Source organism: Eschrichtius robustus, chromosome 1 (genome assembly GCF_028021215.1).
Source record: "Eschrichtius robustus isolate mEscRob2 chromosome 1, mEscRob2.pri, whole genome shotgun sequence".
NCBI lineage: Eukaryota > Metazoa > Chordata > Mammalia > Artiodactyla > Eschrichtiidae > Eschrichtius > Eschrichtius robustus.
The window spans coordinates 5,319,450-5,332,851 of NC_090824.1; the positions used below are offsets into that span (position 1 = coordinate 5,319,450).

The 13,402-nt window shown below is 45.0% G+C and overlaps 1 protein-coding gene across 4 annotated transcripts in view; it reads right to left on the reverse strand.

Annotated features, from left to right (window-relative positions):
- EML1 (EMAP like 1) overlaps positions 1 to 13,402 on the reverse strand; it is a 145,360-nt gene that overhangs the window by 27,071 nt on the left and 104,887 nt on the right. For 2 of the 4 annotated variants that reach the window (XM_068540703.1, XM_068540693.1), the window contains exons 6-15: positions 12,999 to 13,128; positions 12,279 to 12,428; positions 11,231 to 11,300; positions 9,083 to 9,193; positions 8,134 to 8,229; positions 6,452 to 6,586; positions 5,623 to 5,722; positions 3,931 to 4,085; positions 1,789 to 1,914; positions 1,402 to 1,533 (exon numbers count right to left, since the gene is read on the reverse strand). In XM_068540703.1, coding sequence (XP_068396804.1) covers positions 1,402 to 1,533; positions 1,789 to 1,914; positions 3,931 to 4,085; positions 5,623 to 5,722; positions 6,452 to 6,586; positions 8,134 to 8,229; positions 9,083 to 9,193; positions 11,231 to 11,300; positions 12,279 to 12,428; positions 12,999 to 13,128 — 1,205 coding nt within the window. Of the gene's footprint in view, positions 1 to 1,401; positions 1,534 to 1,788; positions 1,915 to 3,930; positions 4,086 to 5,622; positions 5,723 to 6,451; positions 6,587 to 8,133; positions 8,230 to 9,082; positions 9,197 to 11,230; positions 11,301 to 12,278; positions 12,429 to 12,998; positions 13,129 to 13,402 lie in introns of all 4 variants that reach the window. The other 2 variants (XM_068540722.1, XM_068540712.1) reach the window with 1 other exon arrangement.

Sequence of the window (13,402 nt, forward strand, 5' to 3'; positions counted from 1 at the left end):
TCCAAGCCCCCACCAGGGGACAGTCACGACATGGGCCGCCACTTCCTGTAGCTATGCCTTGCCACCTGGGCCACTCCCGCTCTTCCCTCTGGTGGCGGTGTCACCCCCAGGCCTGTCATCTCAGTGATCAGCTCCCCCAGTGACCAGCCAGCTCCAGTCTCTCACAGACCTTCTCCAAAAGCGAAGGGCAGGGGCTTCCCTGGTGGTGCAGTGGTTAAGAATCCGCCTGCCAATGCAGGGGACATGGGTTCGAGCCCTGGTCTGGGAAGATCCCACATGTCGCAGAACAACTAAGCCCGTGAGCCACAACTACTGAGCCCGTGTGCCACAACTACTGAAGCCCGTGCGCCTAGAGCCCGTGCTCCGCAACAAGAGAAGCCACTGCAATGAGAAACCCATGCACCGCAACGAAGAGTAGCCCCCGCTCGCCGCAACTAGAGAAAGCCTGCGTGCAGCAACGAAGACCCAACACAGCCAAAATTAAATAAATAAATAAATTTATCTATTAAAAAAAGCGAAGGGCAGGAGGGCTGAAACATGGACCCAGCACATCAGGAAATGCCGGCAACTCTGCGGGGGCTGAAAGGAGGACGTGTGGGGTCTACAGAGGGGCAACCCCTTACCTGGGGCTGGATGTGTCATTAAGGGCGCAAGCAAGATGGGAGGTGTATTTCACTCACTACAGTATGATGTGGCGGAAGACCCTGACTTTGGGAGTCAGATTGAGCTGGGGGTGAACACTGGCTCCATCACGGATTCAGGGACCTTGGTGAGCTATTGACTTACCTAAGCTTCAATTTCCTAATCAATAAAATCAGGGTAAAAAACTTCAACCCGCAAGGCTGCTGCAAGGATTAAGGATAATACATGTACAACGCTTGGTATGCAAACAGTGCTCGATAAATGCAGACACTGCTGTGTGGTACGTAGGGAAAGGATACTTCAGCACTCTGATGTACAATTGGAGTTCCTTTTGCAAAGGTCACAGACATGCTGACTTTAAACTTTACCTTTACCGTCAAACTCAAAGTGCAGAGATACATTAAACTATACGCTGTTACAATAGTTAATAAAGTCTCATTCAAAAGGTACTCTGTAGATAGAATGCAGGCTCATAACAAGGGTTTTTCAGGCTTTAAGCCAGAAGAGATTGCACTTGGGAAACCCAGCAACCAACTCGGAAAGGCTCACTTGCTGTCCAAAAATGCAACAGCAAACTTCCGAATTACACGGATGAGACCACTTGAGGCAATGTTTAAAGCAGTGCAATTTGAAGGAGATAAAGGAAGTGACATTTGCTTTGGGACGAATTTATATCACTATTAATCTCATGCAAAAAAAAAATCAACATGTTCCAGATGAATTTTTATAAGGAAGATGGAATATAACATGCATGTCTACCTCTATTATTTTGTCCCAGACAGGCCGGTGACCAACAGCGTCCCACAGGGTGGCGTGCCTGTCGTGCCCACAGGTCAAGAACTGAGGTTTTGAGGCATGGATGGCCAGTCCCCAGAGCTCATCAGTGTGACCCTATAAAGAACCGAGACAAACAAAAGCTCTCTGAAACATTACAGCCAACACTCAGGAGCCCTGCAGGACCATGAACCATGGCTTACTGCACACTCTGGGATTTCTCTCATCTGTTTTTCTTCCTCGCTGACTGAAGCCGAGCAAGGTGATGTTAGTATAAAACACAGGAAGAATCTCCTCTTTGTAACTCTGTCTTACGTTCTACTGTTACACAGAATGAACGTTGTTTGGTGGGCTTACTGAGCTGGCGCGTACCTGAGTGATGGGTGTGAAGTTTCCAGACAGCGTGCCCTGTAGAACAAAGTTTCTGGTCGTGCCTATCAAGATCACATCGCCTTTCCCCTCAGCCACTGTCCGTATGGGACCAAACTGTTCTGGAATCTGCATTGAAAAGATTTCAAATGTCATTAAATTCTTAGCTCCATCATTCAAAATACTTGTTTATCATGATGATAGCTCCTATCACAAAGACATACACACACGCATGTGCTATGGAGAGAAAGTACTTGAGTGAATGATCTCAAATCTTACATTTAAACTCCAAACATTTCATATACCTTAAAAAAATCAGCAATAGTAAGGTTTTTTTTTTTTAAATATAAATTTATTTAGTTTTGGTTGCATTGGGTCTTCCTTGCTGCGCACGGGCTTTCTCTAGTTGCGGCGAGCGGGGGCTACTCTTCGTTGCAGTGCGTGGGCTTCTCATTGTGGTGGCGTCTCTTGTTGTGGAGCACGGGCTCTAGGCGCACGGGCTTCACTAGTTGTGGCTCACGGGCTCAGTTGTTGTGGCACGTGGCCTCAGTAGTTGTGGCTCATGGGCTCTAGAGCTCAGGCTCAGCAGTTGTGGCGCACGGGCTTAGCTGCTCCGTGGCATGTGGGATCTTCCCAGACCAGGGCTCGAACCCACGTCCCCTGCATTGGCAGGCGGATTCTTAACCACTGCGCCACCAGGGAAGCCCAGCAAGGTTGTTTAAAAAACAAAGAATAAAACATTTTTTTCTTGACAAAATATAAAAATAAGAAATACAACTGAGTAGTTTACTCTTTACTTGTTATGACTTCTGATAGCAGAACCAGGTAAAATTTGGAAAGTAAAGAATATGTAACATGCTGTAATAAGAGTTCCTAAACATTTTTTATAACTTAAAAGGATAAATTCTTTGGCAACGTCATTTAGTTTTGAAATCCACTGCTCATGTTGGCAAACATATATGATTATCTAAGTGTTAATAAAAATAATTTCAAAATACACCAGCCAAGAACAATTTGCTGTGATAAAATAAACAGAGGTTCTTGCACTCTATAAAAAGAACAAAAAATCGCAGCGAAACCCTGGGGTGGACTCCAGGCGCTGCGGCTCTGGGATGGTGCGGAGCAGCCCGTTCTCACACAAACTTCCTACTTCCAGTTGGTTTGTTAGCGCGGATTTGAGAAAAGCTGGTAACAATCCATGCTAATGAAGAGGAGTTACAGGTACTTAAAAATGATGAGTATCTTCTATAAAACTAGGTGAGACTTTGGAGTATTTGTTAGGATTATAATGTAACTTGGGTTCATCAGATGCTGGTCAAATCTTATTATAAAAATTGCTACTGCAATTAAAGTCTCCATGAAAGGAAGGTGGTTTCCAAAGCTCAGATAAAGGCCTTCCTTTATGAAGAGGAGGAATCAACAAAACCAAATTCTCATCCTGTCAGAGCACCAGGCCATGCTGCTCTCTGATGTAACTGTGCTGGGTGCATCTGACTTAGAAGTTGGAAGAGTTCTACAAGGTGTCCATGCTATGCTAGAGAGGAAGAAACTCAACCTTGGGATTGATGCCGACCTTGATATCTGTCTGCTCATAATTTCCCAGGGCCTGGGGGAGAGAAAATTCAGTGAGTGTGTAGAAGGAATATTGAATTTCTTGCCTCTGGCTCCTGTTGGGAGTCCAGGGCTGCTAACCAGGTAATAAGGAGGTGAAAGAGATGCCAAAAGGGGTCAGAGCTCTAGAGAGGATACTGGCACTCAGCCGCGCACAAAGTAGATACTCAGTAAACACTAGTTCAAAGTGAAAATGTCTCCAAAGTAACACGCTGGAAATTAAAGTGAAAAGAGAAGAAACGTTTTAACGATTAATCAAAATGTGGATAAATGTTCCTTTGGAAAAGTGAGATTGGGTCTCTGATAAAAATATTCTAGATGTGAAACGCGACCACCTCACATTTTATAAACCTAATTCCCTTTTAGTACTTAAACTGCCTTCGTGATTTTAGTAAAATACTACCCTGTTTAGGAAAATGTTATCTAAACAATTCTCAAAACGGTAAGCTGAAGATTTCAAACTAACAAGGAAACTGGTCAGTGTAACAGTTTAACGTTCAAAACGAATGTCAATAGCATGACTTGCTGTCTTACCTCGGTTTTATGAAGTTTCTGGTAGTTTCCATCCCAAGAAATGAGCTTCCGGTCCTTCCCTCCTCCCGACACCAGCGTGCCGTCCCTCAACATACAAAGTGCAAAAATACCGCCCTCGTGGGCCCCTTGAACTGCGTAGCTTATTCGATTCGTACCTAAACACAGCAAGACCAAGCTGAGGACATCGTCAAAGGCTCACCTCTGCCCATCTCATTTCATTTTTGTTTTAAAACGCGATACTGTTGGTTAGAACATCATTGCAGTGTGAATCTATAAAGGATCCACTTTCTAGAAGTTCCCAGAGCACCAGACAAGCATGAACTGGATTATTTTATAATTAAGGAAAACAGGGGGAGGGGGTTGGGGGAGGGACGGACTGGGAGTTTGGGGTTAGCAGATACAAACTATTACATATAGGATGGGTAAACAACAAGGTCCTACTGTATAGCACAGGGAACTATATTCAATATCCTGTGATAAACCATAATGGAAAAGAATATGAAAAAATATATATATGTATATGTATAACTGAATCTCCTTGCTGTACAGCAGAAATTAACACGTTGTAAATCAACTATACTTCAATAAAATAAACTAAAAAAAAAATAATTAAGGAAAACACGCTAACACGAAGCATAGTGTGTGAAGAGTACAGCCAGACTACATGTGGCTGAGAAATGAGCTGTGTGTCTCTGGACAAGTGACTTAACTGCTCTGTCTCAGTTTCCCCCTTGGTGTAATGGGGCTACTGCTTATCCCACTGGATTGTTCTAAGGGTGAAATGAACTGATGTATACGTAGAGTCCGTGGCACCCAGAGTAGCAGGGATACTACAAAGGTCACCATATTAGTCTGAAATTACATTGGTGGGTCTGTTTTCACCTTCACCCCCAACTCAAATACTAAGATCCTTGAGGACAGAGAAGGTGCATTTTCCCTTTTTTCCTGGCACAAGGTAAGCACTCATAAGTGCTCACTGACGAACTTCCCTGGTGGTCCAGTGGGTAAGATGCCGAGCTCCCAATGCAGGGGGCCCGGGTTTGATCCCTGGTCGGGGAACTAGATCCTGCATGCCGCAACTGAGAAGTCCGCATGCCGCATCTAAGACCCAGTGCAGCCAAAATAAATAATAAGTAAGTAAATAAATAAATAATTTAAAGTAAATAAATAAATGCTCATTGAGCTTGACCGAACAAATGTTTCTGAGTAAGGAGACCTCCTTACCACACCGTTTGCCCACTGACAGCGGGGATGCCCATCTGACTCATACGTATGCTCAGCATCCAGCATGCTGCCTCAGACACAGTTAGTACTCAATCAACGCCTGCCAAGCAATGTGGGCCAGAGAAGTTAAATACTGTAGAGCTAAATAAACAGCCTTTGATGACTTCATCATCGTAAGCTGTTATCAGATCTCCTAAATAAGCTATTAATTCCATTACAACGTCTTGGGCTTAAAGAGCCTTTTAGAGCAACAGAAGTCCACAGCTTACTTAGTCTCATCTTCCTCAGTCCCAGTTTTTTTTGGTTCCAAGTTACACCCGCACACATGCATGTATGTACCTATGTACCTTGGAATCGAATAGTAAACCTGGAAATGATATGAACAGACAATTCTTACAGGAGCCACGTTTGGCTTCATACTTATAACATCACCCAGAAATGTCTGCTTTGGGAGGAATCACTTGTTACCTTTTCCCCATACCAGGATGTTGCCACTTGAATCTCCGGTGATGGTGTCACCATTTTCAGAAAAAGTCACACAGAGGACAAACTTTGGCTTTTCTTGCTTCTGCAGAATATTGAAGAAGAATACATATATACAATCAAGACACCCTTTTGTTCGTATTAATACCATCTAGAAGCACAGTCACCCCAAGCTGGATAGTGTCAGCTTCTGCTACCACACTGTGTGCCTTTCATTCTTATCCACCATTACGTAACTTATGCCCTGAGATTACCTGGTCTAAAATAAAGAGATTTCTGGTACTTATCAGGTTGAAGGCAGTTCGAGCAGAGGAGGGTGTTGGAGAGGCTAAGGGGCCGTGTTGCCGTGACTACGGCCTGAAGGATGGGCCTGGCATCCTCTTAACTCAGCCTCTGGGCCCACAGGGCAGCAGGTGCCCTCCCGGTGCTCTCACAAGGCCCGCAGATGCTGGACTCAGTGGCACAGAGACTGCCCATCGCTCTCTGCAGAGTCCCACTGAGGTCTCCTGGGCGCCTTCCTCCTTGCTCTTTGCAGCCAGCAGGCCTCGGCGAGGGCCCCAGCCCCTGGGCATCCTTTCCTGGTGCTTCTCCCTGTGTTGGTCCTTCCTTCTCAGCATCGCCAGTGTTACCCATGAGACACGAGGGGCTCCCCAACTCTGCCAGGGATCTCCAGGAACAGTCTTTATCACGACACCCCCGCATTTGCCAATTAAAACAAATTCTAGCACTGGGATGCCTCAAAGCTTCCTTAAAAGCTAGGTGACCGCAAGTACCATCGGTGAAAAATAAAACGACAGATGCAATTTCACTTCACCTCGAATAATCCTTGCTTCTTAATAAGGGAGCTTCCTTCTAGTGTCCAAAAGTAGAGATGGGATTTTCCACAGGTAACAATTATATTCGTGTCCGTGGGGTGGAAATCCGCAGCAAACACGGCTTCATTAGAACACTTTGTGCAAAACAGGAGAATCAGATGTCTCAAGTCTCTTAAGACACTTAAGAAAATAAATAAAATCTGAACCACAAATAAATAATTCATCAAGGTAAGCACTAGGCCTCTTGATATTTTCTCCCACTGAATTCATCTTTTGTAATCACTGAACCTGTGTCTGTGCGTGCCGACCCCTCTCTTCCTCGTCTGTCTCCCCCACTGCACTGAGCCCTGAGGATGGGGCCACGAAGTTATCCTTCTGTACGGGGACTCACAGGAACTGGGACAAAGCAGGCACACAGTGAGCTCCGGCTGAAGGGCGGCCGGGGAACTAAGAATCGCAGGTTCATCGCCATCTAGCGATCGGAAGGGCCCCGGAGTCTGGATTGCATTCGGCTCCATCGCTCCTGGCCCACTTTGGCTGCCTTGTCTGTCTGGGGAGTCCCTCCTGATTCTCATCCCCAGGACTGTGCCGGTGGTTTGGCGACCGAGCCTGGAATCCAGTAGGGGATCTGGCTCTTTGGGTACCACTTCACCACCCTCACCCTGCTATCTTGATTTCCACGACTTGCACCCTGGTCCCACGAATCTGACCCTGATGGCTCCTTCTGCTTGATAATTCAGTTATGCATTCTTAAACCTGGAAAATAACTTGCTCTGACTGCTTCCAACCCAGCGACATGGCAAGAACTTAAATGCTTGAGCAGACTATTAGAAGGCACAGCTATAGCGTAGAAATAGTTATTTAATGCCTTATTAGAATACAGGGTCTGCATCCCACACACAAACAAGAGAGAAAGTTATGTAAGTGAGGTGATCCAATGGCGCTCCTAATGTTAGGTAGGTAAAGTGACCCAATGGTGATCCTAATCTTAGGTAAGTCAGGTGGTCCAGGGGTGATGCTAATCTTAGGTAAGTCAGGTGCCCTAAGGTTAATGGATGCCCGGGTGAGAAATCTGAGGTCAGTTCTATAAAAATAGATCCAATCATGGTTTTAACAGGAGGAAGGCATAAGAAAGCTTAAGGCAAGTACACTGACGTAAGGAAAGTCCAGTGGGTCCCACTGTAGGAAGAGCCCCACTGGGAGGACCCCATTCCCGAGTCCACTCAGCTCGGGACAAGCCCCATGCGGGCTGTGCTGCCCTCCCCCTCCCCCTGCTCCCTGCCTGGCCCTCCCGCTGGGCAGCAGGCACATCTCACTTGTCACCATCGCGCCAGTGTCTCCTCAACACGTGTGTGCAAAGGGGACGCTCGGCATTTGTGGATGACGGAGAGAATGTGAGCAAATGAGCGATGGAGCGAATTAAAAGGGTGGTGACTGTAAAACGAGGAGGGAAAACCCTTACAGACGCTGTGGTGAGAAGAAGAAACCCTACCAGGCCTTGGGAATGGGGGAGGGGTGCCGGTGGCCAGAGGGCTTCTCGGTGAAGGGGTCCTGCCTGGGGGCCGCGGCGGGGACAGAGCCCACAGCCCACGGAGACACAGGAAGCTGGCCAGGAGCCAGCAGGGGAAGGCGCCACATGGGAAAAGGACAACACAGCCCAACACGAGGCTTGGAGAGAGACCTTGACATCCGCCAGTCTCTCTTCCTTTTGCCAGTCCCACACGGACAGCACGTGGTCATTGGAGTCATCCACGGCACAGAGGTTGCTTCCTCCATTCTGGAAAAATACAAAGGTATTCACAGGAAGATTGCATTTGAGAATAAGCTAGGTTGAGAGTGATTAAAAAGGAACATAATTTTATTGTTAACAAAGAGTCCGCTACATCTTCATTAAAGGATATTTACCCACCACCGTCGAGACCTGCTCATGACTTGGGCAGACAGACAGGGGGAGCAGGGGAATGCGGGGTGACAAGGGACAGGAGCGGGAGGGAGGGGACGGGGGGTGTGCTTCACCACTGGTGCTGTTAGAACCAGCCTTCTAGGGGCTGCAGAGCCCCCGCCCTGGAGGAGAAGGCACCTGCGGCTCCGGGGCACAGGTGTGCGCTGAGCGAGGGCCACGCTACCGCGAGGCCGTACAAGAGGAGGGGGCCCTGGGGGTGAGGCGCGCGGTGTACGGATGTGAACGCGTGCACGTTTCTGAACTGGCTGAACAAGTGCTTTAAAGGTGGCTCTGTTGAACGGGCACAACCTGAGGAAGCCTGGGAGACCACGAGGTCCAGCCAGCCCCTGCTTATGGCCAGGCAGCGAGCCAGCCCGGCTGGGGACGGCACAGACAGGCAGGGGAAATTCAAGGCCAGAGCAGGCAAGACTGCTCCAGGAGCCTGAAGACAGTGTGGCTGCAGGGCCTCTTCTCATCACCGTGGAGACATCTGATTGGGAGCGTGTGTCACCGAGGGGGCGCACGCGACCTCTGAATGAGGGACCTGGGATGCGGGACGTTTCAGAGTCCAAATCTGTACATACACCTGGGCAGTTACGGGCGTGTTAACTCTCTCCCTCTTCAACCTTGAGCTGATTCTCTCCTCCCTGTGGACAAAGGCTGCAATACCCACAGGGCTCATACTTACGGATTTTGAGAACGCGATACAGGTGACGGCTCGGTCAAAAAACCCGATTCCGATGACGTGCAGCGTATTCAGTGTCACGGAATCCCAGATGCGCACGTTCGGGGGCAACTGCTGCTTAGGAAACAATGCAGAGTCACCCATTGTGTCCAGTCTACAAATTTATCTTTACCTTGAAATTATGAGATTAATGTTGTCAAAAAAAATTTTTTTTTAATGCATTTGAGGACTCTGCCTTTTAATATAAATAAAACATTCCCAATCTCTCCCAGAGGTCGTGGCTCCTGGGGCCAATTTAACCTTAGGAGAGGTCTACCGAGCTTTAAATTTTGAAGAGCCTGTTACTGATAACTATACCACAGGAAGTGATATTCTCATTTGTATATCGAATGTGTCTGAGTTTTAAAAATGAAAAATGACGAAGAAAATGGAGTCTCATTTAAGGGTTGTTCTTGCAAAGTCTGTATTGTTACTAAGGAGCAAGCGTGGTTCAATTCATCATGATGGTCGCCACCAACGGTATTAAGATCTTAACATCCTTGGGCCCCACAGGAAATTGATCGTACACGAACGAAAATTTAGAATTGTTATGATTAGTTCAAAACCCTCTCAACTATGTTAATTTTTCTCTTCCTTAATAGAAGAAAGCATCACAGAATAATCAGCAGGTTTATCAAGAAAAGGACTAGCATTGTACCCCGTAGACGGGTGAACTAGGTTCTAGGTTGGACTTGTCTCTAAGTGGCTGGGCGTCCGCAGACAGTCCCTCGGTCTCTCCAGACTTCTCCACTTGTAAATGCAAAGGGATGGTTCAGATAGCGATGATATTTTCTCTGGCTCTAAGGTTCTGATTCAATTTCAAGGCCAGAAACTGAAATACACAGTTAATCCACTAGAGGGAGGAACAAATGATTTACTACTGATTTCAAATAACTTTTAAAGATCATTTAACAGTAAAAGAAAAAAGAAGATGAAGACCCTGTTCCCTCCGTGTTTACAGAATAGTGGTCTGATTTCCACTGTTCCTGTTACCTCCTTTCAAGTACAGGATTTTAATGGAAAATAGCATAAATATTTAAAATTTGATGTTATTAAAATATTTTCTGAAAAATGGTAGCACTCACGATAAAAATGGAAGAACTTAATGTAATTCGTTTCAGATCATACACTGTGCATGGACACACAATGCTATACAAAAACAGACATCAGAAAAGTAACAAGAGGGCTTCCCTGGTGGCGCAGCGGTTGAGAATCTGCCCGCCAATGCAGGGGACACGGGTTCGAGCCCTGGTCTGGGAAGATCCCACATGCCGCGGAGCAACTGGGCCCGTGAGCCACAATTACTGAGCCTGCGCGTCTGGGGCCTGTGCTCCGCAACAAGAGAGGCCGCGATGGTGAGAGGCCCGCGCACCGCGATGAAGAGTGGTCCCCACCTGCTGCAACTGGAGAAAGCCCTCGCACAGAAACGAAGACTCAACGCAGTCATAAATAAATAAATAAAAGAACATGAATTTCTTTAAAAAAAAAAAGAAAAGTAACAGGAAGTTTTGGATAAGACATGACAATGACCACAGATGGTGGTAAATAAGTACGTGGAAGCCAGTTCTGAGTTGTCCTATTTGTCAAATTCTACTAGCTCCTTCTCTGATTCCTTAAAATACAAACTGAAGTCTTGCTGAAGTGCTTACAAAATTTGTGCTAAAATCCTTCCAGCAGCCCTTATAGATTACCCCCAGACACAAATTCCACGGGTTGAAGTCATGATTACAGGGAATTCATGGCAGAGGGTGTCTGAAATTCACTGAAGAGGCAACATGCCCCAAATTCAAATGATTATTTATTATGATTTTAACTATGCTTACTAAATGTGTACTTAACATTTTAATGTTTATCATGTGTGTAAATAAGTATCTTAAGAGTTAATGGATTCTTAGGCAAGAACAATGCTATTTAAAAATTAGCTGAAACTAAGGTGAGCTCAAGGGGCTTTTAAAGTCAGAGTAAGAACTTTAATTTGCAATAGAAAATTCAAATGAGGGATTAAGAAGTACTCAGACATTTTATATCTAAGCAGGTTTATTCGTCAGCGAAATTTTCAGAAAATTATTTTGTGTTACCAGTTCATTACAAAAATATGAAAATATAACTCACTTTTCCATCCTTAGATGTGCCTGCAACTTGTCCTGTGGCTATCGTGATCCTATCAGGATGAACTGCAAGGCTAAAAAGAGATATTTAAAAAAACACCTACTCTTTAAAGGTGAGCTTCACTCTTCCCTTGATCAAATATAATCTGGTCAAAAATTTACAAGTAAGATATACACAGCGCCTAACTTCTTACAGACTCATGATAGATTCTCTAAGCACCTCATTTCATTTCATCTTAATTCCTTTATCTATAGAGAATTTTCAAATTCAAAGAAAAAGTACCCTCTGCTTGGGAAATAACCATTTCAGTCTCAGAACCACTTCATTAGTATCCAATCTTTCTTAAGAAGTCATCTGAGTATATCAAATAGTAAAAGCAGCATCTTTTTCCAACAGCATTTTGTTTTTTCCAACAGCATTTTAATAACTGACCAGGGAGTTAGGATAAATAGAAATACATAAGTCCATCTATTCATCCATCATCTTTCCCAGATACATAAAATCGCTACCAAAGGTATAAATGAATTACAGGAATAGCAGACCCAGAAAAGACATGCACACGAGGCAAAACATTTTTGTTAAAAAATAAAGACCCAAATTAGAAGCCGTTAGCATGAGAAAGCCTCCAGATAGGGGTCTGTTAGAGCTATCTGTTTAGGTTAACACGGTTGGTTAAGATGATGTGTTATCAGGATAGAAAACTAAAAAGGTGTCTTAGAGAGAGAGTAGGCTACCCAGAACACAAAGAAGAGTTTTCCCTCTTAGAGAGTAGGCTACCCAGAACACAAAGAAGAGTTTTCCCTCTTAGAGAGTAGGCTACCCAGAACACAAAGAAGAGTTTTCCCTCTTAGAGAGTAGGCTACCCAGAACACAAAGAAGAGTTTTCCCTCTTAGAGAGTAGGCTACCCAGAACACAAAGAAGAGCTTTCCCTCTTAGAGATCCTATTTTCTCAGGTCCCTTTCCTTCTCTGTAGTGATATCCCATCACTGAACCCTTTCTGCCAATGCTCTTCCCACAGGTGTCAGAGGAATCCCAGTTCTGGGGACTCACCACTTCACGTCATCATTATGGCCCGTGTAATGCCTCTGAAGCTGTTCCTCCACATTGTACAGCACGACCACGGATGCGATGAAATACACAGTCTCGCCCGTCGGAAGCAAGTACAGGTTGTTACGACAGTCTCGACCCCGGTACCCGTAGCTTCATGTACGTCAAGACAAAATAAAAAATGTTTTTTAAAAGTAAAAAATAAAGCAAAATCAAATAAAAACCCAACTCTTTCACATGCTCTGTTTTCTTGTCTTTCATTTTGTTCTTCTTGGAAGCTCATTCACGTTCCCAAATCTCGTACTACGAAGGCTCCAGCAGCTTTATTTCAAGAATGCTAGTCATACGGCTGACTCAGATTAGACTTTGTGGGAGCTTTTTCGTTTTCTTTTTTTTAATTAAGGGTATTATATCCGCGCTACATGTCCATTTAATGTAAGTCACACACTGTATTTCCTTCATTTAGTACTGGGTTCATCCTCATTTCCTCCTTTAATTAGTCGGTGTTAACTTGAAGTTAGGCTCCCAAGGTTGGCCAAGTCCCTACTTGGCTGAGGGGGGGAACGCTAGTCCTTCCTTCCAGGGTATCCCTCTTTCTTTCTTTGGGTTTAAAAACTTTTTGCCAGCACGGTTTAGTTACACGACTGTCTACAGCTGAATTTCGATAAAAGCATTCATCGACTGATTACTTTGTGTAAGACTTAATCAATGAACAAAGGATACACCCATTCCAGCTTGAGTCTCTTCGTTGGTAGTTCTACTTTTGCTTCCAAACTGTAAGAATCCACTTGATCTTTGGGCATGTGCATGGTAACAGGGCGTCCACGAAGAAACATTTTTACATATCCTTCTTCTATGAAAAGAACAAAGAGGTCAGTAAGATACCTCAGTGCCCAGCGTACCTGAAAAAAGGTTATATTTTCTCTAGCCTTTCAATTGGAAAGCGGAAACTTTGTCCTTTATGTCATTTCTGGTTAAAGTCCTAGGGAAAACTACCTAAAACACAAACAGTTTGAAACAAAATTTTTCATCTTGTTTGCCTTTGACATTCTGCTTACTTAAGTAATGTAAGAAACTGTAAAAGGCAGGAGAGAACTGGATTCCAACGATTATTTTCCATGAGAGAT